This window comes from Pseudonaja textilis, chromosome 3 (assembly GCF_049901715.1).
Source record: "Pseudonaja textilis isolate UNSWEBS1 chromosome 3, rPseTex1.2, whole genome shotgun sequence".
Taxonomy (NCBI): Eukaryota; Metazoa; Chordata; class Lepidosauria; order Squamata; family Elapidae; genus Pseudonaja; species Pseudonaja textilis.
The window spans coordinates 60,317,003-60,337,217 of record NC_141992.1 but is presented as its reverse complement, the minus strand read 5'-3'; the positions used below and the strand labels follow the sequence as shown (position 1 = coordinate 60,337,217).

At 36.3% G+C, this 20,215-nt stretch overlaps 1 protein-coding gene across 1 annotated transcript in view; it reads left to right on the top strand.

Annotated features, from left to right (window-relative positions):
- The window catches only part of FAF1 (Fas associated factor 1), a 199,073-nt gene extending 190,111 nt beyond the window's left edge, over window positions 1-8,962 (top strand). The window contains exon 19 of the mRNA XM_026707060.2: window positions 7,816-8,962. Coding sequence (XP_026562845.1) covers window positions 7,816-7,899 — 84 coding nt within the window. The 3' untranslated portion in view covers window positions 7,900-8,962. The remainder of the gene's footprint in view (window positions 1-7,815) is intronic.
- Window positions 8,963-20,215: the final 11,253 nt, after the last annotated feature.

Below are 20,215 nucleotides of genomic sequence, written 5' to 3'. Positions count from 1 at the left end.
GGGAAAAAGAATTGAATCTCTTTTTAAATATTGCATTCCATAGCTTTTTAACTGATATAATTGTTTTCAGAGATACAGTTCTTTTTAGAGTGTAATATTAACCATGCAATCAAAGGTGCTTACATACATGTATCCAAAATTGCCCAAATCGTAAAATTAACACTATTTATTGCTTCCAGTACTTAACACTTGATGGTGGGTAAATCTGATAACATTTGAAATATCAAATAATTAATATCCACTTCTCATTGTCTACAAACCAATACTTTTCAACCTGGCATTCACAAAGTCGCAGCGTCAAAGCTGGTCAAGCATGACTGGAAAGAATGTTTCAGTGTTCCCAGAGGTTTTATTCAGTGAGCTTGTTCTAACCAAAGAAATGGAAGGTGAACCTCCTCTGCAGATTTCAACATATTTCAAGATATTATAAGCAACAAAAATCTTCTTTAGTTATTTGAGTTTAACCCTTTGAAGACAAGCTCCCTGAACAAAAGGAAGCAAATAAGCATTTACTATAACCATTTAGTAGGACAGTGTATGCTTCAAAATGACTCAGAAGGATTTTTGACCTTTCTTAGATGCAAACTTTATATTAGTATAGTCCACTTTTTTCAGACTTCCACATGAATATGAGAAAAAAGTGCACTTACTCTAATAGCTCTTTAATGAGTTGATTCTTCAAAGCAGGGGTGTCAAACTTACATCCTCACAGCGGCATCATGTGACGTATCAGGACTCCCCCCCCTTCTCTAAACTGGGCATGGGCATGGCCAGTGTGTGATGCATCCAGCCCACAGGCCGTGAGTTTGACAGCCCTGCTTTGAAGGAACCACATTTTTAAAGATGTGATTACAGTGTTCTTTTCTTACAGACATTTAAAAAAACCTGCAAAAGAAGAGCTGCTTTAATGTATAGCAGCTAAAAAGCTTGTAAAGTCCAACATCTTTCTTGTGAATTGTTTTCAGATAACGGTATTCAGCCCTTTTCTTTAATAATCAGCATCTTACTCTTTCAATGGCAATACTAGTTAAAAATTTTGAGGCCACCATTCGGTCTTTCCTTTCTTCCATTCTTCACAGTTTAGTGGTTTTTTTAAGCATTGATAAACCATTAGTACATTCATTTTTCTAAACCAAACTGAGCAGCTCTTCAATGTGTACAGTATATTCTTACTTTGTATATTGGAGCTCAACAACCATTTTCACAGAAGGAATATTTGTCACCCAGATTAGATTCACTGTTTGTGTCAAGTTAATAATAAGATTTGTTTTAAGTTCTAGTCCTTCACCAGGTGTGCATTTTAAGTGATTCTCACAGCACTTATACCTTGATAAGAAGGATTAGGAATGAAAGTTAAAGGATTCTTTGTCTACTAAATTCAACAGAGTAATTCATGCATGTATAAAAAAGCAAAGGAAGTTTGCCTGCTTGAGAATAGGATCCTGTTCTTGGGTGTTAACAGAGGTGATGACTATGATCCTTGTTACTCATGTTTGACATGAGTATATTCATATCATTGCTTAAAATGACCTGCCTTGGGCTGTTTGCCATTACTTCACCTTATTCACACACACCCATGCCAGTAAGAGGCTATATCTAGTAAACAGTCAAATGATACTGTTGTGTTTATAAATGTATATATATAATAAGCTGTGTTAAACAACAAAATAGAAAGAGCTTTAAAAACTGAGTAGGAAAAGGAAATAGTTGTTATAAATAATATTCATGATTTTTTTTAAAAAAATCCTAATCCAAAACTTTTACATTTGTACCTATATATAGTAAATCACATCACAAAAAGATTTTTATCGAGATTTCTTAATCATTATAAGAATATATTTCATTGGTCAAAAATGATTAAAAAGCCATACCTTGGTGACGTTTTCCACACTTTATGTGCTTGAACCTAATGATTATGATTGATAATTCTGACACTGTTGTCAAGGAGAATATGTGCTGCAGGAAAAAGGACAATTGGTGTACTCCTTGGGAAAGTGAAAATTGGCAAGGATATGGCCAAACCTTTCTTGTGAGATTATTTGATACATATTTAAAGAAAGGATTGGCAGGAGTGTGACTTGCATTGGAGGTACACTGCTCAAAAAAATAAAGGGAACACAAAAATAAGACATCCTAGATCTGAATGAATGAAATATTCTTATTAAATACTTTGTTCATTACATAGTTGAATGTGCTGACAACAAAATAACACAAAAATTATCAATGGAAATCAAATTTAGCAACCCATGGAGGTCTGGATTTGGAGTTACACTCAAAATTAAAGTGGAAAAAACACTATAGGCTGATCCAACTTTGATGTAATGTCCCTAAAACAAGTCAAAATGAGGCTCAGTAGTGTGTGGCCTCCACGTGCCTGTATGACCCCTACAATGCCTGGGCATGCTCCTGATGAGGTGGCAGATAGTCTCCTGAGGGATCTCCTCCCACACCTGGACTAAAGCATCCCCCAATTCCTGGACAGTCTGTGGTGTAACGTGGCATTGGTGGATGGAGCGAGACATGATGTCCCAGATGTGCTCAATTAGATTCAGGTCTGGGGAACGGGCAGGCCAGTCCATAGCATCAGTGCCTTCGTCTTGCAAGAACTTCTGACACACTCCAGCCACATGAGGTCAAGCATTGCCGTGCATTAGGAGGAATCCAAGGCCAACCGCACCAGCATATGGTCTCAGAAGGGGTCTGAGGATCTCATCTCAGTACCTAATGGCAGTCAGGCTACCTCTGGTGAGCACATGGAGGGTTGTGCGGCCCCCTAAAGAAATCCCACCCCTCACCATTACTGACCCACTGCCAAACCGGTCATGCTGGAGGATGTTGCAGGCAGCAGAATGTTCTCCACAGCGTCTCCAGACCCTGTCACATCGGTCACAGGGCGCCAGTAGTGAATTTGCCAATCTTGGTGTTCTCTGGCAAATGCCAAACGTCCTGCACAGTGTTGGGCTGTAAGCATAACCCCCACCTGTGGATGTCGGGCCCTCATACCACCCTCATGGAGTCTGTTTCTGACCGTTTGAGCAGCCACAGGCACATTTGTGGCCCGCTGGAGGTCATTTTGCAGGGCTCTGGCAGTGCTCCTCCTGTCCCTCCTTGCACAAAGGCAGAGGTAGCGCTCCTGATGCTGGGTTGTTGCCCCCCATGGCCTCTTCCACGTCTCCTGATGTACTGGCCTGTCTCCTGGTAGCGCCTCCATGCTCTGGACACTATGCTGACAGACACAGCAATCCTTCTTGCCACAGCTTGCATTGATGTGCCATCCTGGATGAGCTGCATTACCTGAGCCACTTATGTGGGTTGTAGACTCCGTCTCATGCTACCACTAGAGTGAAAGCACCACCAGCATTCAAAAGTGACCAAATCATCAGCCAGAAAGCATAGGAACTGAGAAGTGGTCTGTGGTCACTACCTGCAGAACCACTCCTTTATTGGGGATGTCTTGCTAACTGCCTATGCTTTCCACCTGTTGTCTATTCCATTTGCACAACAGCATGTGAAATTGATTGTCAATCAGTGTTGCTACCTAAGTGGACAGTTTGATTTCACAGAAGTGTGATTGACTTGGAGTTACATTGTATTGTTTAAGTGTTCCCTTTATTTTTTTGAGCAGTGTATCATTTCAGTCTGTATAGGGAAGATTTAAATGTCAATCAGTTCAGTCTTCATGAAATTATTTGAATTAATATTATACTTACCTGATAAATCAGGTGTATAATCAGAAATAGTTATATATCTGTAAGGCTGACTTCCTTGTGCCCAGGAGGCTGTATTGTATATACACATACATGTATATGCACCATGTTCCTGTAAAACATCCTGCTAAACTCAGGGCTTTAAAATAGATTAGCTTAACATCTATAAAAGTGACTACTGTGTAATTTACATACCAGCTTCAATCCCCAAGATTTCTTAGATCTAGAGACATTCTAAAAAAGTGAAGGATAGCAGGGAGCTCAAGCAGTTGGATATGACTCAAAGGACAATCTAAAGAAAGGAAGAAGGGCTCCTTCCAGGGAATAAGGAAGCGTTTGGGTGGAAGTCAGTGTGGTTTTTCTAAATGCCTGCCAAAAATTTAAAAAAGTTAATATTTGGCAATTGATAGAAGCTAACAGAGACTTACGTGTTTCCTGAATTGTGAAAATTGGGAATTCAGAGAAAATTTCTTCTTTCATAATATTGCTTTGCATCTAGATACATGAGCAGGTTATTTATCTTTTAGCCTCCCGCCTCTGTTCTTCTCAGAATTTGTATTTTGTTAATGTCTTTGCCATCATGGCAGCCATTTTGTGAACTGACGGCATCTGTAGCAGAATGATCATGATGATGCCTGGATGCTTTTACAAAATTTCCAATGTTCCTACTAGCCCAAATATAGCCATAGAATCATAATATTCTTCAGAATTGAATATAATCTTTAAAATAGCTAGAGTCGCCGTATTAGTGAGATGGACAGCATAAAAATTTAATAGCACAATGCTATTCACACCTATTCAGAAATGTCTAATTGAATTTAGTGGGGTTTACTATCAGTTAAATGAGTAAAAATTATTACAAAGTCACTCTCCAGAGAGGTTGGCTGTTTAAATAAATTGCAGAGTAGCAATTAAACTTACCTTCCAGCATTATTATGTCAAGCTGAATAGGAAAAATCATTTTTACAGTAAAAAAAAAATTAAACTGTAATCTCTTTGAAATATATATTCATTTAAGTAAATTTATAAAGAATATTATCAGAGTGCCTTATAACCCCAAAACTTGTTGATATCCTGCTTTGCTTCCAAAATCAGGACCAGGACTGAGATTGGAATTTTTCTCTTGGTTTCTGTTCTAATTGATTAACTTTCGTTAAGAATGATCTACCAGGAGAGAGTCTATATTTCAATAAGATTGACATATCTCAGTCCTTATTATCAAAAGATATAGAAAGGTAGGAAGCTCATAATAAGACAGATTTAACTGTCACATTTGATACTGGTTTAATAGGCCAAAAAGATTGTTATCATTTTTTATTATTATTTAGATAAGATGTTGCGTACCTTTTAAGACATTTCTTCTGGTCAGACAAATGTTAAACATTCTATTTTCCATGCTAAAGCAATATATTTATATGCCACAAATAACAAAGTAAATGCTGCAGAAGGGATCTAGCATGATAATTAAGTACAATGACGACCTATATGAACAGCAAATGCCAGGGAGCTAAAACAAAGCAACAACAGCTTTATTTGTTGACAGATGTAAGAGCCATATTGTTAGTTAATTGGGTAATGGTGTAAACATTTGCAAACTATGTAATCCCTAGGTGAATTTAAAAAAAATCAGCAGGCACTCTGAAAAATCAAGGTGAAAGACAGCAAATCTCTTCCTAGCCCAGGTACGCAAGTAAATCTCCAAAGTTAAAAGCATCTGAGAAAAGGACATCGCTCATAGTTGTTATTAAGGGTAACTGGAGTTTGCAAATCCAAGAATTCTGATTAGGATGTGCATTGTTAATCACACTGAAATGAAAAATAGGTTTCCATCTGGTTACAGTCTGGAGGATAGTGTTTATTAACCCAGTCTTGCATTTCGAACCAGTTTTTGCCTGATACACAGAAGACATTCTCATTTTACTTACCTTTCTGTGATTTTGCAATACAGGCGTTGTGGGATTTGGAAAGTGAGTGGATTTAATTAGATACAGCCTTGGACTAAATAGAAGCAGCTAATTTCTTTTCTCAGGTGCACTACTCTTGTTGTCCAGAGAATGAGCCTGTATTAATAGCAGTTTTAAGGCTTCAGATATGGAAACAAAGAGCTTCCTTCCTGTAATTGCAAACTACAACTCAGCATTTTGGCTGTTTTATAAAAACACAGTAGGTTTTATGTGATCATAGCTGCTTATCTCTTTTAAGTCATATATTTTCTGGAAACCAGGCTTTCTTTGTATATAATACTCTTTATAAATGCTTTTCCAATGGAACCTTAAATATTTAATAATTATAGAATAGAGTGTAGAATAATAGAGTTGGAAAGAACCGTGGAAGTTTTCTAATCCAACCCCTTGCTCAAACAGGAGACATTGTACCATTCCAGATCAATGATTGTCCAGTCTCGTTATGAAAGCCTCGAGTGAAAGCACCTACAACTTTCTCATTACAGTGTAATGATCATATAAATGGTTTAAGGGATAAACGCTATATGATTCCAGCTTTCAAAGGTTACTCTCATTAAATGGCATAATAAATATTTGCTATTAGTCCACAATAGGTCCGTCCAGTTATTGTAACTGCATTTGTGGATATAGAAACTAGCCTCTGTTGCCTATAGGGGCTGATAACACAAACATATTCCACGTTTTCTACCTTTCCCAGTAAACTACATTATACTTCTTGTGTCATTACCAGATGCACTTGGCATATAAAATATAATTAGCAGTATCAGTTTTAACTGTACTTTCTCCTTCTGTTTTCCTTCTACCAAAGGTATTGTGTATTTCATTTAAAGATGAAAAAAGGCTAGAAAAACTGATTTTATTTTATATTTTCAAAAGTAATGGAGAAATATTATTATTTCTTTATCAAGCAGATTTTGGGGTCCAGGGGAATCTTTACATTTGATGATCTGATTTCCATATATTCAGACTGCTCCTTTGTTCATCTAACAGCAAAATGTAGAAATGACTTCAGCATACTTTCTCCCTTTTTCTCCCTCGGCCAAACTTGAGAATTCATAGATATATACACAGTATTTTGTAACCTTAGATTAACCTAATAAAGATATGACTGCAATGTGGATTTGGAGATTTTTCTTCTGTTCAGTGTTCACCTTTCCACAATGAAGATAAGTAATACAGTAGCACAAAATACTTTGCAAATTATATACATAATAAACTGCATCAACTTTCCTGTATTCTGATGCCTTTCGACTTTATATGACTATACATCATTTGGTGGACAACAATCACACAGGCTTTGAGCAGCATGCCAAGACAAATTTTATATTTGTATTTTAAACTTATATTCATATAACTTATATACTTTTAAATGTATATACATATTTTTAAACTTAGATACATTAAATCAGTCAAAGGGAATTCATATTACCATTGCCTGGTAATTAATAATTTTTCAATTTTGTAATATTTATAATTAGAGTGCAGCAGAAACCTTGAATGGTGTAGGTTGCATGCCATGCACTTCCGTGCTAAGTATTAACTGTTGGAAAAATCATATACCTTGGATTTGTAAAAATAGATACCAAAATAAAATCTCTGTCATATAGTAGAATTTCCAGTAATGTATCTTTAATCCAAGTCCTGTTGTATCAATAAATGCAGGATAATATAAGCATAGGATGAGAATTTTGTGAAATTGGAATAGAATAATGAATTCATGCCACAATGCCTTGCAAAGTAAAATAATTACATGATGTATCTCATATATGCACTTGGAAACCAATTAAATTAAGGGAATACCATACTTTTGTGTGTATATTCTGTGAACAGTAATATTTTTCTTTCCCCAAATTATAAAAATGTCAATAGTTTCATCACAGTGCAAATATTTTTAGATTCTGTTAAAAAAATACAAAGCTTTTGGAAGGTAAGATGAAGGATACAGCTAACTATTTATTTTGTATGTTTTGCTCCAAATGCTATTATGAGCATAACAAGACTATTTCCTGACTCTTAAATATACCAACTAACAACAAACCAATCAAACTAATTGTGGAATGTTTATTAATCTATTTCTGAAATGGTAATTGAAGGCTTCCTATACTTTTGTTTTCAGGCTGTCTTGTTCTTTTTTATTTTCACAGGTAACCCAGCTGGATCCAAATAAATCATTATTGGAGTTAAAATTGTACCCTCAAGAAACACTTTTTCTAGAGGCAAAAGAATAGATGAAGCCAGATTGGAGGACTAAGTAATTATTTGATAATGAATAAGGCACGGCGAACGCTTTATCCAAATCACTGTGTCCTATCATTTAAATCAGATCAATGTCCCAACTCTGCCTCTTTCAAGAAGCTGGGAAGAATGAATAAACATAGTTGCATAAAAATTTCCCATACATGAGTATGTGTTTTCAACCTCATTAAAAAGAGCAGAGAAAATACTTTGCTACAAACACTGAACACTAGAATCTGTTGCTCACTTACCATCTGGCTTTTGTTATAACTAATACACTGTTAAAATGTGAGTGATTGTCCAGTAGAATTTTTACTCAATTACCCCTTTTTTCACCAAGAATTCTTGGACATTTCTGCCTGTACTTTTGACACTAGAATACTGTATATTTGATATCTTGCTAAACCAGTGCTCTCATATATGTGCATTTTCTTTCTGTGGGTGAAATTCAATTTTGCCACCTAATTTTTTTTAAGGCAGAAAAACAATAAATGGGACATTTCATCCTTGGAGATTTAACAGTATTGTAGTAGTAGAAAGCAGAGGGTGTTTTTTTTTCCTCTGTACTTTCTGACTCTTTCATAAGATGTAAGGTTTTGTTTGGAGAAGATAGTTTGACATATATGCAAGATATTTATTTACTGATTTTTATTTTTATTTTGCTTTGGATCTTGATCCAGATTCAGTTTGGGGAGCATTTTCAATTACATTGCAGTGTGTTGAACTGCTGATAATATCAATATCTAAATAATGTTTTAAAAATTGAATTGTAGTGAATGACTAGTGCCCAACTCACAGTTCAGAAAAAAACAGGTGTTGGCTATGAATGTCCAAATCAGCACAAATAGTAAAGTTCTTTGCTCATCATTGTAGAAGAATTACAGGATTCCCCTCCCCACCCCCTCCCTCCCCTCCTCTTCCCTCCTCTCCTCTGTTTTGGTTCTTTTTGCTTTTTTTCCCATTCTGACACTGGTTTGTATTATTTTTCTTGCAGTTTTAAGCACCTTGTTTGTTTCACCAAACAATAAAAATGTAAAATTACAGTGTACTAAGAAATGTTTGCAGTTTTTGGTTACGGACATGAGAAATGCGTTCACCCATCCAGGGGACTGGTCTCTCCAGGGGATTAGAAAGTTTGGAACGTTCGAATCAGCATGCCGCTTGAAGCTACATCAAAATAGATTTGTAAGCTTTTTTTTTTAATGTGAATTACAAACTGTAGGCTTAGACTATGACATACAAAAGCACCATGGAAAATTCATTTTCTAAATAATACATTTGTTCTCCATTATTTCTCCATTTGACATATCTTTTTTATTGTAGCAGGCTGCTTATCCTGTTCTAAGAATTAATATAAACTGGAAAAAATATGCATTTATGCATAATTATGCATTTTCTCTAATTCTCTTTTGGGTGGAGTAATGAACTTAGGAACTATCTTAAGTGTTTAAGAATACAGATACTTTATTTTTGCCAAATATGGAAAAAGTGGAGAAATATGAGTCTTATAAAATTATGTTAGGACATATATTAGTAGAACTAATCTATTTGTGTCAGTCAAAATTGTTGTATGTGTGATATGTTTTAATCACCTATGGTGCACACAAATAAATACATAAATGCTCAAATTGCCAAGGGAAGAAATTTGTAATGGAAAATTCAACTGCTCACTTATGTTGAACAAGTTGAAAATGGAGATAACAAACATAAAGATTTCTTTTTTCCATAGATAAGCTGGAGAATGGAATCTAACGTGTGTACCAATTTATAAGTCCTGCGGAGTTCGTTTAGAAAATACTTAATGTTTTTTCATTGAAATCAATGGGGCTTTACAATGCAGAAAAGCCTTTTTTTAACTGCCAATGACAAGGAGTAATATACACATCTTAACCAAATAGTCCCATTAAATATTGTAGAATCAAATGGGATTTGGATTGTAATTTCAATTAGCAAATCCTGAAGATGCCCTTTCACATTGTTCTATTTCTTTTTAAATATACCATACTTCTTGCTAAAATATTGATATGCATTGTAGTGGATCCAGAGGTGATCATCTGAGAATGGAAAGGTTCTTTCTATTGGTAGAAGTAGCCAGGCAGGTTTTTCAGGAGTACAGGAAACCTAGGTGAGCAACAAGTATTGGAAAATTGTTATTAATAATTGATTATTTTAATCACTTTTAAAATACACTTTAATCTCATTTTGTTCAGTTCTTTCCCATGCTTCACTTTTATCCATTCTGACCAACATTTGTATGAGGGGGAAAAGGTTATTTCTCACAACCTAAAAATGAGATTCTAAACCAGGGGTGTCAAACGCATGGCATATAGGCCAAATGCGTCACACTCTGGCCACACCCAGACCTGATTTAGTGAAGGGGAAAAAAAGTCACGATATGTCACGTGATGACGCAGTGACAATACAAGTTTGACACTCCTATTCTAAACTAAGGCACAGATTAGGCTTTAGATTAATTTAATATGTGGGAATGGGATTTTTCAGTGAACTAAGTCATAAATCCAAAGCAAATGCCTTAACAATTGTTAGAAATTATCACCATTCCATATTTCAACCAATTTGTTTCCTATATCCTTCCACAAGGATGATCAGTATTTGTGCACTTGTTAATATTTTGTGGGTAGCAATGTAGACATCTAATAATATGACATTGGTTTTGGTCTCCTTAGTGGAATTCAGTTATCATTTAGGCCACATAAAAGTGCTCATCTTTTTATTGCTGTTCTCTTTGAATAAGTGAGTTATCTTCTTGGAGGACTACAAAGATACTCCTTCCTCCTGAAATAAAATATTGATACTTAGTTCTCAATTGACCATGTTTGGATTTTTGATATTTGTTCCCATTTTTAAAAAATAGTGATTAAAATGGTTTGCAGATGTGGAGCCATATTGGTACTTGATCCTTTAATATCAGTAGCATTTTATATAAAATTTATTATGTGTCCTCTTTCTGTGTTACACACACACACACACACACACACACACACACACACACACAATTCTACTCAGAATAGATAGCTCTCTGGAATAGGCCCTAATACTGGGAAAGGTGGAAAGAAAGAGAAGACGACAAATCAGCAGCAAAATGATGGGTGCATCACTAGAACTGAAAGATCCAGACATCCAGTTAAGAATAGATTAATTATCACAGAAAAAAAATCCATGTGGTCACTAGGAGCTGTACACACAGAGATTCACTGGCTCTTTATTTTCATTATGCAAACTATTATTGCATCCCACAGTTACATGGTTATTGAACATTATATCTTGGATACACCTTTTGTAACACTAGATCTTTTGTATAACTGGATTAATAGTATTAAAATTTAAGGAATTGTTCTTGTCAATTAGAGGGATGGGGGGTTCCCTTTTTCTCTTCAGTATAATGGAAAAAGTGGGAAGTCCTTTTGGCTGTACATCTTCTAATATTCCTAGCTTTTTAAGTTTAAATTAATACTGGAGCAGATGCAAAACCCAAGTATATCCATTCTATTGTCTGTGTATGTTCTATTTTGTTCATTTAGTGCAGGATAGTTTTGTTAAATTGCCTTTTAAAAATTACATTTTAATTTACTTTGTGAAATTAGAAATGTAAAATACATATATTATTCCAAATAGATACAGGTAGTCCTCAACTTTTGTGATCATTCAAAATTACAATAGTGTTGAAAAATTTTTGGTGCTCACAGTTAGGATCAGTCCTTGCACTCTCATGTTCACATGATCACAGTTCAGGTGCGTGAACAAGTTTTTAAAATATAACAATTTGCCCTGTGAGTTGATGCCTAATTTGTTTTTAAAATCAGACACATTGAAAGACTTGTGAGCCCTTTAATATTGGATCAAAAATGGACACAATGCTGCAAGGATGATGGAGAAAGCAAATTGAACACCGTGTTCTTCCAAGCTTCCAAAGGAAACAATGAAATAAACATGAATCAGTAGCAGCACAGCAATGAAGTCTGAAATACAGTAGGTCTTCACTGAGTTTCTGACATAAAGATTTGCTGTCAGTTGATGGGATTTTTCTGCATTATCAAAAATATAGACAGGTATTTGAAAGCTGGGTACAAAGTTATACCATGATTTGTTTTATTTATATAATTTTATTCCGTTTTTAATGATTAACAACACAAGATGGGGAGTACAGGTGAATGAAGTCTTAGAAATTGGAAAGTAAGCCTATATAATGGGGAAACAACATTTTCACCACATTCTCACCACCTGGCTACACAATATAGATGTATTGTTAAGAACTAAGTTGGTTAGAGATGGAAATGTTCCAACTGCAGTGTCCCCACTGCTCCCTTCAAGCATGCATGCATTTTAAAGAAATAGATGCAGACCTCACATAAGTGAACCTTAAGACATGAATGCATGTGTATCTTTTCGTCATTGACTTCCTCTCCATGGACAAAAGAAATGATGTTGATACAGGTGGTCCTCAACTTGCAACCACAATAGAGCCCAAAATTTCTGTTGCTAAGTGAGACATTTGTTAAGTGAGTATTGCCCCATTTTACGACCTCTCTTGCCACAGTTAAGTGAACCATTGACATTAAACTAGTAACATGGTTGTTAAGTGAATCTGGCTTTCCCATTGACTGCCTGCCAAGAAGATTTCAAAAAATGATCACATGATCCTGGGACACTGCAACTGTCATGAATCAGTTGAAAAGTATCTGAATTTTGATTATATGACCATGGGGGTGTTACAATGGTTGCAAGTCACAAGTTACTTTTTTCAATGCCTTGTAACTTTGAACAATCACTAAATGAACAGTTGTAAATCGAAGATTACCTGTATTGAAATGCCTACCTGAAGATGTTTCTGCAGAATTATAGCTTGTTCTAACTCTTACCAACTTTTTAACAAAAACATATATTGCAATATCTGCCATGCTCCCGTGCTGTTGTCTTTGTTTCTTCTCAGGTTTTGAATTAGTTAGGTTTAAATTGTCCTTAGCTGTTCCTGGGTTAAGGTAGTGCTTTCCTGTTTATTCCAACAATGTCCAAGGATATCCTAAATATGTACAGATCATTATGTCTTGTTGGAGGCAAATTAGTTGACTGCAGAGTCTGGGAATAAAGACAAAAAATAAAATAGGAACTGACACAGTGGGCAACAGATTCTTAGATTTACATAGTTATTTGCTTCAGAGATGTAACCATTGCTGTGACAACTTACATATTTAAGAATTGCATTAGAGGATTTTGGAGTTCTAATAAAAAATCTCACTCAATGGATTTATTCCAGCAGATGGAAGATTGGAAGTGGATGCCTTGGTAAATAAAAGTCTCAAAAAGATTAAATAAGGTGGTCACAGAGTTAAAACTAAGCTTAATTCTTTATTAAAAATAGGTGATGTAAGTTCTATCTTGCAATCTGAAAAAAATGTTAAATGAAAATGAGTAGAGGAACATAGTTGCAGTTTACTGTACATATAAACTAGAACCTGCAGCAAAATATTACAATATGAAGTTTCTTCTTCACAGCTCCGGTTGGCGATCCACCACGGTCTCCTAGAAATCATTCTGTTCTTTCTCTTACCTAGTTTTCCATATCTGTCCCCCCCTACAAGGTAGACCAGACTAGAAAACCAAAGTTTTCTAGTTATGAATGCTAATGCTATTTTTTGTTATAAGTCTACTGTAACAAAATAAGTTTACAGTGAACAGAATCTTGCAAGTCTGAATAAGTTTCTCCACCCCACCCCATTCTGCTTTTTCTTCATTAAAAACCAGGGAGGATCATGCCAAAGTTGTCATCTCAAATTACATTTCTGCCCCGGTTCAAATTTCTTTCTATTTGGTCTTTACTAAACTGTCTGATGGATTTTAAAAAAAAAAGATTGTATATGTGAGCAAATGTGGCAACAGTTTATTAACTTAAAGCATGGGTGTCTAACCTTGGCCACTTTAAGACTTTAAGACTTCAATTCCCAGAATTCCCCAGCCAGTCATGGGTCTGTTTTAAAGTTTATTAAACTGCCTCATTTCATTACCTCTACTTTTGAATTATCTCACAAATGTACAGTCATGCATGGTTGTTGCTGGTTTCATTTTGGTAAAAATATTTGCAATAAGCTCATGGTGTGATGGAATGTAGTAAGAAGATGGATTCCCATGAGAGGGAGGGGAACATTTCAGAGAAGTAAAAGGTAACCCAGTTCAGATGTTACGTATGAGAGAAATGGGGTGAAGATAGCCTCTCCCTAATAGTTCACTGAGTATTTTGAAGATGCAGATAGCAAAGTGGTCAGTCTGGCAAAATTTTGTCTATAGTATGAAAACAATAAAAAAAACTGATTGAAAGAACCACCCCATGCTATTCTTTGTTTTGGGCCTGACAGGTTATAGTAAGATATTAGTATAAGGGCACCAACTTCATATACTGTCTTTTACACTTTTTTTGTCAGAGTATGTTGAAGATATAAGTGTGACTGCCATTTTAGAAGTAATAGCAAGTATGAAAGTAAATCAAAGTATCCACGGAATCCTTAACTCACTAAAGAAATTTCTTGTCTTCCTTTGGACCTTTGTTCATGATGATCTTACTTGTTTTATGAATCACATATTGACAATTAGCCAGAATGGAACACTCCCACTGCATGTATTTTATTCACTTGACAAGATTTACTGTTCATTTTCTTTGTACTACATAAATGCTATCTTAAGGAGTGATACTTCCACAATAGCCAAATGTGCAGCAGTACTGGATGTTCAGGAACAAGTAGATTCTCATAAATGACATGAGGCAGGTTGTCTTTAAAATCTTGTACCAAAGCAACCTGTCCTTTCGAATGTCTCTTCTGTAATCCGGAGCAACTGTGGTTTCAGCTAACAACGGTAAAGTTGCCTGAATGAGTAGAAAGAAGAGAGGTGTTAGGGAAATACGTTGCAACCAAGCATATTATTAGTATGGTGCAAATTTTTTTACTGTTTTGCAATCTAAATGCATATCCCCATACTTACAATATATAAAAGTTGAAAATATATTGTACTTATTGTTTAATTTATGTTCCTGGTCAAGTAATTCCTTCTCCAGCATCTCTCTTTCTCTCTCTCTTTTTCTCCAATTATTTTAAAAACTGCTCATTTTCTTACTGTACTAGGTTGGAAAAAGCAGGCCTAAGTTTGTGCGTTGCACAACCTTCCAACGAGTTGTGTCTTGTTCCTAGACAGCCTGCCTCACTGCAAGAAAAGATTTCTTTAAATGCTGCAGTGTGTGTGTGTGTGAGTGTGTGTGTGTATATCTGTGCCCATCCCCATCCTTAAGATCATGTACATTTCTAAGGGAAGTGATACAACACCCCTCCTTTGTGGGCGGGCAAACCCCTAGGCTGGTTCCACCCAGCCTTCAGCTCTGGGATCTCAGACTAAACTAACCTGAGGGGTCATTCAAAGTTTACTTTCTCAGAGCTATAAGCAGGAGTTCCCAAATGCTTAAAGGGTCTTTACATCTTAAACAGCTGTGTCCCAAATAAGAGTGTCTCATCTTCTCAACTTCTGTTTGCATTGGAGAATGGAGGGATGGGGGATGGGATGCCTCCAGTTCACCCTCAGGAATGTGCAGGACAGCAATCTGCTTCGAAGGACAGTTCTAAACATTTGCCCCCCTCCAAGCTCAGGGCAAGCTTCTAGCCCACCAGAATTTAGCCTCACAGATATCTATTTGATCTAAGAGAATCGTATTGATTAATATAATAGTTCTTCCAAATATAGAGTAATGCTTTCTTATTTTCAAAGAAAATCACATCACATTGGTACCCAACGTTTCTCTGTTGCGGAATTTATTATTTGTGCAATGAGAGGCTACCCAGAGGCAGCCAGAAAGATGCATGGCTTTTTTTCCTGGAATGAGAAAGCAACTTAACATTGTGAGTGATTTAAGAACATTGTACCCTTTAATCTGTTTTAGGGTTTCTAAGACAGCTTTGGGGAACTAAGTGATTTTTTTACTCATTTAAGCATTGGCAGGTAATTAGATTTTCAAGCTTCTTCATCCACTTTACATTAAATCTGTATTACAGAAGTGAACATTTTCTATAGATTCATAAAGAAATATAGATGTTCAATGTCTGCAATGGTATGAAAACCCTGAAAATGAAGTAAATATCTGAAGGGCCTAGAATACAAGTCCAAGGATTTCTGAGTGCCAATCAGTTGTTTTTCATTCCTGCACAAGGAAAGCCAGTCTAAGGTTTGTCAGAGTGATGGCTTGCCTCAGGCACCAGATTAGAGATGTCATAAAGGGCAGAAAATTCTAAGTCATTTTAGCTAATTGGCTACTGAAAAAAATTAATTCCAGAGGTGAGCAAAGGTAAGTGTAAGATTTTTCTCCCTCTTTGGTCAGATAACTTGCACAGTTTATGTATCTTGACCCAGGAGAGTGGCAAAATGTTAATTGACATGCATCCTTGGGCAACAAAACATGGTATGCCAGCTTCATGTGCTTATCTCAGCACTTGATCAGTCACCTTCTGAATAGTGAAATTGAATCTCCATGGACCAGTTCTTTCGGCATGTTGATAGAATATTTAAAAAGAAAGACTTAATTTTTATCTTCTTTTTGTCACACATACACATTCTTTCTGGGATCAATGGGAGTTGTAGTCTAAAACACTTGGAAGGTATTAGCCAGGAAAAGCTACTTTAGATGCTATCAGATCCAGCTTTTCTTTCATTATTGCCTCCTTGAGCCTATCGGATGAGAAAAAGTTATACATGCAAATCTATATATTTGAAAAGATGTACATAACTGGTAAAGAGCTAAGTTTTCTTGGATTTGGAAAGATTTATCGTTAAAAAATATTGTGATGCCTTTTGCATTTTCTACCCCGTCATTTTCATTAAGAACATTCAGGATTGTTTATCTAGTTGGCTATTCTGACTTACTAGGGGCAATAATTAATTTTCAAATAAAAGATATGTAAAATTGGACAAGTGAGTGTTTAAATTCCCTACTTGACTGTTTAAGCCAACAGCAAATCTTATTGGTTTCTTTTGTACAATGAAGCAAATCAAACCAAACTATAATTCAAAAAGCCAAGATATCCAGGTACAAGGAAACACTGATAATAAATTACTTGATGCTAAGACATTGCTCTGTCTTGCTTAGTGCTAGCTGTTCTGTAGTAGCTTTTTCCCTGCACATCTATATGTCTATGGAGATCCTCAGTCATCCAGGTCATGGTTGTCCCAAAGGTGCTTTTTCAAGAGAAAACTGGACTTTCTGGTGTGGTGGTTTTTTGTTTTGTTTTGTTTTTAAGCTGAAGAAGCTTCTTGGATGAGAAGCTAAACATCTTCAAAGAAAAACAAAGTCCAGTTGCCTCTTGAAAAGGCACCTTTGGGACTAAAGATCTATAAGATAGAAATCTCAGCAATTCTGGTTGAGAAGTTAATGAGTTGTCATCCTAATTCATCGAAGGTACCAGGCTGGGGAACGCTGACCTACAATTCTCGGGGGAGGGGGGAGTTACAGTTCTGCTTCCCCCCCCCCCAAAAAAAATAATAATAACTGGAAAAATTAGTACATTTTTCTTTGAATTCGCTTACTTATAGGTGATTTCATAGAAGCACTCATGTAGATTTCATGTAGATGATATGGAAGTAGGGTATAGTTTTTTAGAAACTTCATAGAATCATAGGGTTGGAAGGGACCTTGCAGATCTTTCGATCCACTTCTCTGCCCAAGGAAGGAGTCCTCATACCATCTCAGACAAATAATTGTCCTTTCTTCTCTTGAAAACATCCAGCAACGGAGCACCCACAATTCCAGAAGGCAAGCTATTCCTAATAGTTCCCACAGTTAGGCAATTCCTGTGTATTTTCAAATATCTCCCTCTGGTGAGCTTCCATCCATTGCTTCTTTTCCTGCCTTCAGGTGCTTTGGGGAGTCAGTTGGTGCCTCCTGCCCTATGGCAGTCCTTCAACTATTGGAAGACTGCTATCATGTCTCCCTTCTTGTTTAAACTAAATATACCTAGTACCTTTAGCTTTTCTTCATAGGATTTAGCCTCTGGACATCTTATCATCTTTGTCGCTCAGCATTCTTCCTAGGGTCTCAGCATCTTTTTGTGGTGATCAGAACTGGATGCAGTGTTCCAAGTGTAAACTTAGCTTACTATAAAGCACTGATATTTTCTGAGGGTCTCTCAACCAAACAATAGTCACAGATTATTTGCACAGATTATTGGAGCAACTCTTGAAATCTGTGATTCCCAGAGGTTTTCTCCAGCACTCAGCTTCTAATGGGGACAATTTCTGTATCTTCATTTTACTGGTGATCAACTATCTGCGTTGGCAATGTAACTTGTGTATAGTGCTAAAGTAACTCAGAGATGTTGAACTGTGGTGTGTTGAACAAGCCATTTCTCATAATACACAAACAGTTAAACCTGGCCAACACTTAATTGTTGTATTAAATTATGTGGGGTCCTGTACATACACATTCATTACATATGACTGAGCCATTTATTCAACCAATACAAGAACTACAGGAAAATTCTTTTTAAAAAATATGCCAGCTTTTATTATTCTCTGGAAGGTTTCCACCCACCCTAGTAAAGTGGAACTGCTTTTGGTAAGGTACAGTGTAGAACACAGCCTGAACATGCTCAGAATTCCTGTTTCTTTGTTAACATGTTATATGTTTCATTTGCTGGTTCAACAAAACTCTTCTCCTGGTACAGCTATTCTCTAGTTCCAGCTTAAGTCATCTTCACTGGCTTCTGACTCACAAAAGACAATCCTGGGCAATGAAGAAGTAGCTTCTATATGATTCTGATTTCCCTCACTCTGTTCCCTCCATTTTGCTGCCTCCATCCATTTTTTTGTAGTGAGAGAGACACACTTGGAATCAGAGTGGTTGTGACATTTAGGTAGCAGGCCATTGTGCGAAACCTCGAAAGTTTAAAAAACAAGTGCCATAGAACTCAGAGGGCTTAAAGCAACCCTCTTTGTGGAGCAAAGGACTGAGTTTTGATTCGGGACAATGGTGTTTCTCAAATTTCTTCCCAAAACCTGCACCCATCTGTGATTTGAATGCAATCGCTTTTCTCTCCCTCTGCAATTCATTTGGCAAAGACGAAGCAGATGCAAGAGACGGGGGCTGAATTTTAATGATTGAGTTTTACCTGAAACAAAACAAAACAAGCAAAAATAAAACAACACAAAACAGAGCGAGCAAGCAAGAGTGGGCGAGGGAACCCATTGCATCCTTTTAGAAACAAAACAAAACACATGTTTGAAGTTAAAGAGAAGGATTGGGGATAATATAAAATATCATTTAAAAGGGCTCCAATCATTAGGCACCGCAAAGAGCTCAGCTAATGAGCCTCTCATAAATGAGGAAAGTGCCGCTTTCCCTTGGTTTTCTGCTCGGCTTGCCACAAAATTGCCTACCTGGGGTGGCTGATTACACAATTTGTACTGCATGGTAAGATGTGGGGGGAGAGCCCTCATTTTGAGTTTCTCAATAGGTCAGAATCAAACCACCAGATGTTTCAGATCTCTGTTGATGTCTTTGGTTTCATTTTTTTTTTTTGGGGGGAGGGACGACAGCAAGAGAGAAATGTCTTAATATTGCTTTACTAATCTAAGGTGTCCCAGCTTTGCAATTCTTGATTTGGCAACATTTTTGATAAGGGGAAAAAAAGAAAATGTATACTTTTATGAAGAGTAGGTATTTAAAATTATCTAAGCCAAATTATTCCTGTTTTTACTGGTATAGTCTGCTGTGTTTTAGAGTGTAATCTAAGTCTACTAATAGTAATTGTACACTTGGATGTATACAGGCCTTTTTTCTTTTATCTGGGTAACAACTAGTCGTTATGGGGGGGGGAGAGATATCAAGCAGACTTCTCTTACAAACCATTAGCAGAAGACATTTCCCTAATCCTCCTCCTATGATTGTTTTTTCATGAGAACATTTGGATTTGCAATTCCAATCAGGAAAACCAAAGTACCTATAACTGAGATCCTCAAAACTGGATGGCCCTTGAGAGTTGCATATAGGATGGATAATAATCAAGTAAGCATCCACTGATATAACATCAGAAATATATGATGCACTCTTTTCCTTCACCATCCCACCTCAAACAGCAAGGTAAAGGCATGGAACACAAATTTGGGGTACAATTTCAGCCTAAAAGTAAGTGAGGTCCACAGAGTATAAATGAAGAAGCTGTTTACTTGTGTCACATAATGGAAATTACAAATAGTGTACTCCCAGTAACTTAAATCCACATTTCTAGTGAAGTAAGAAGCAAGAGATGGTTATGGTTTAAG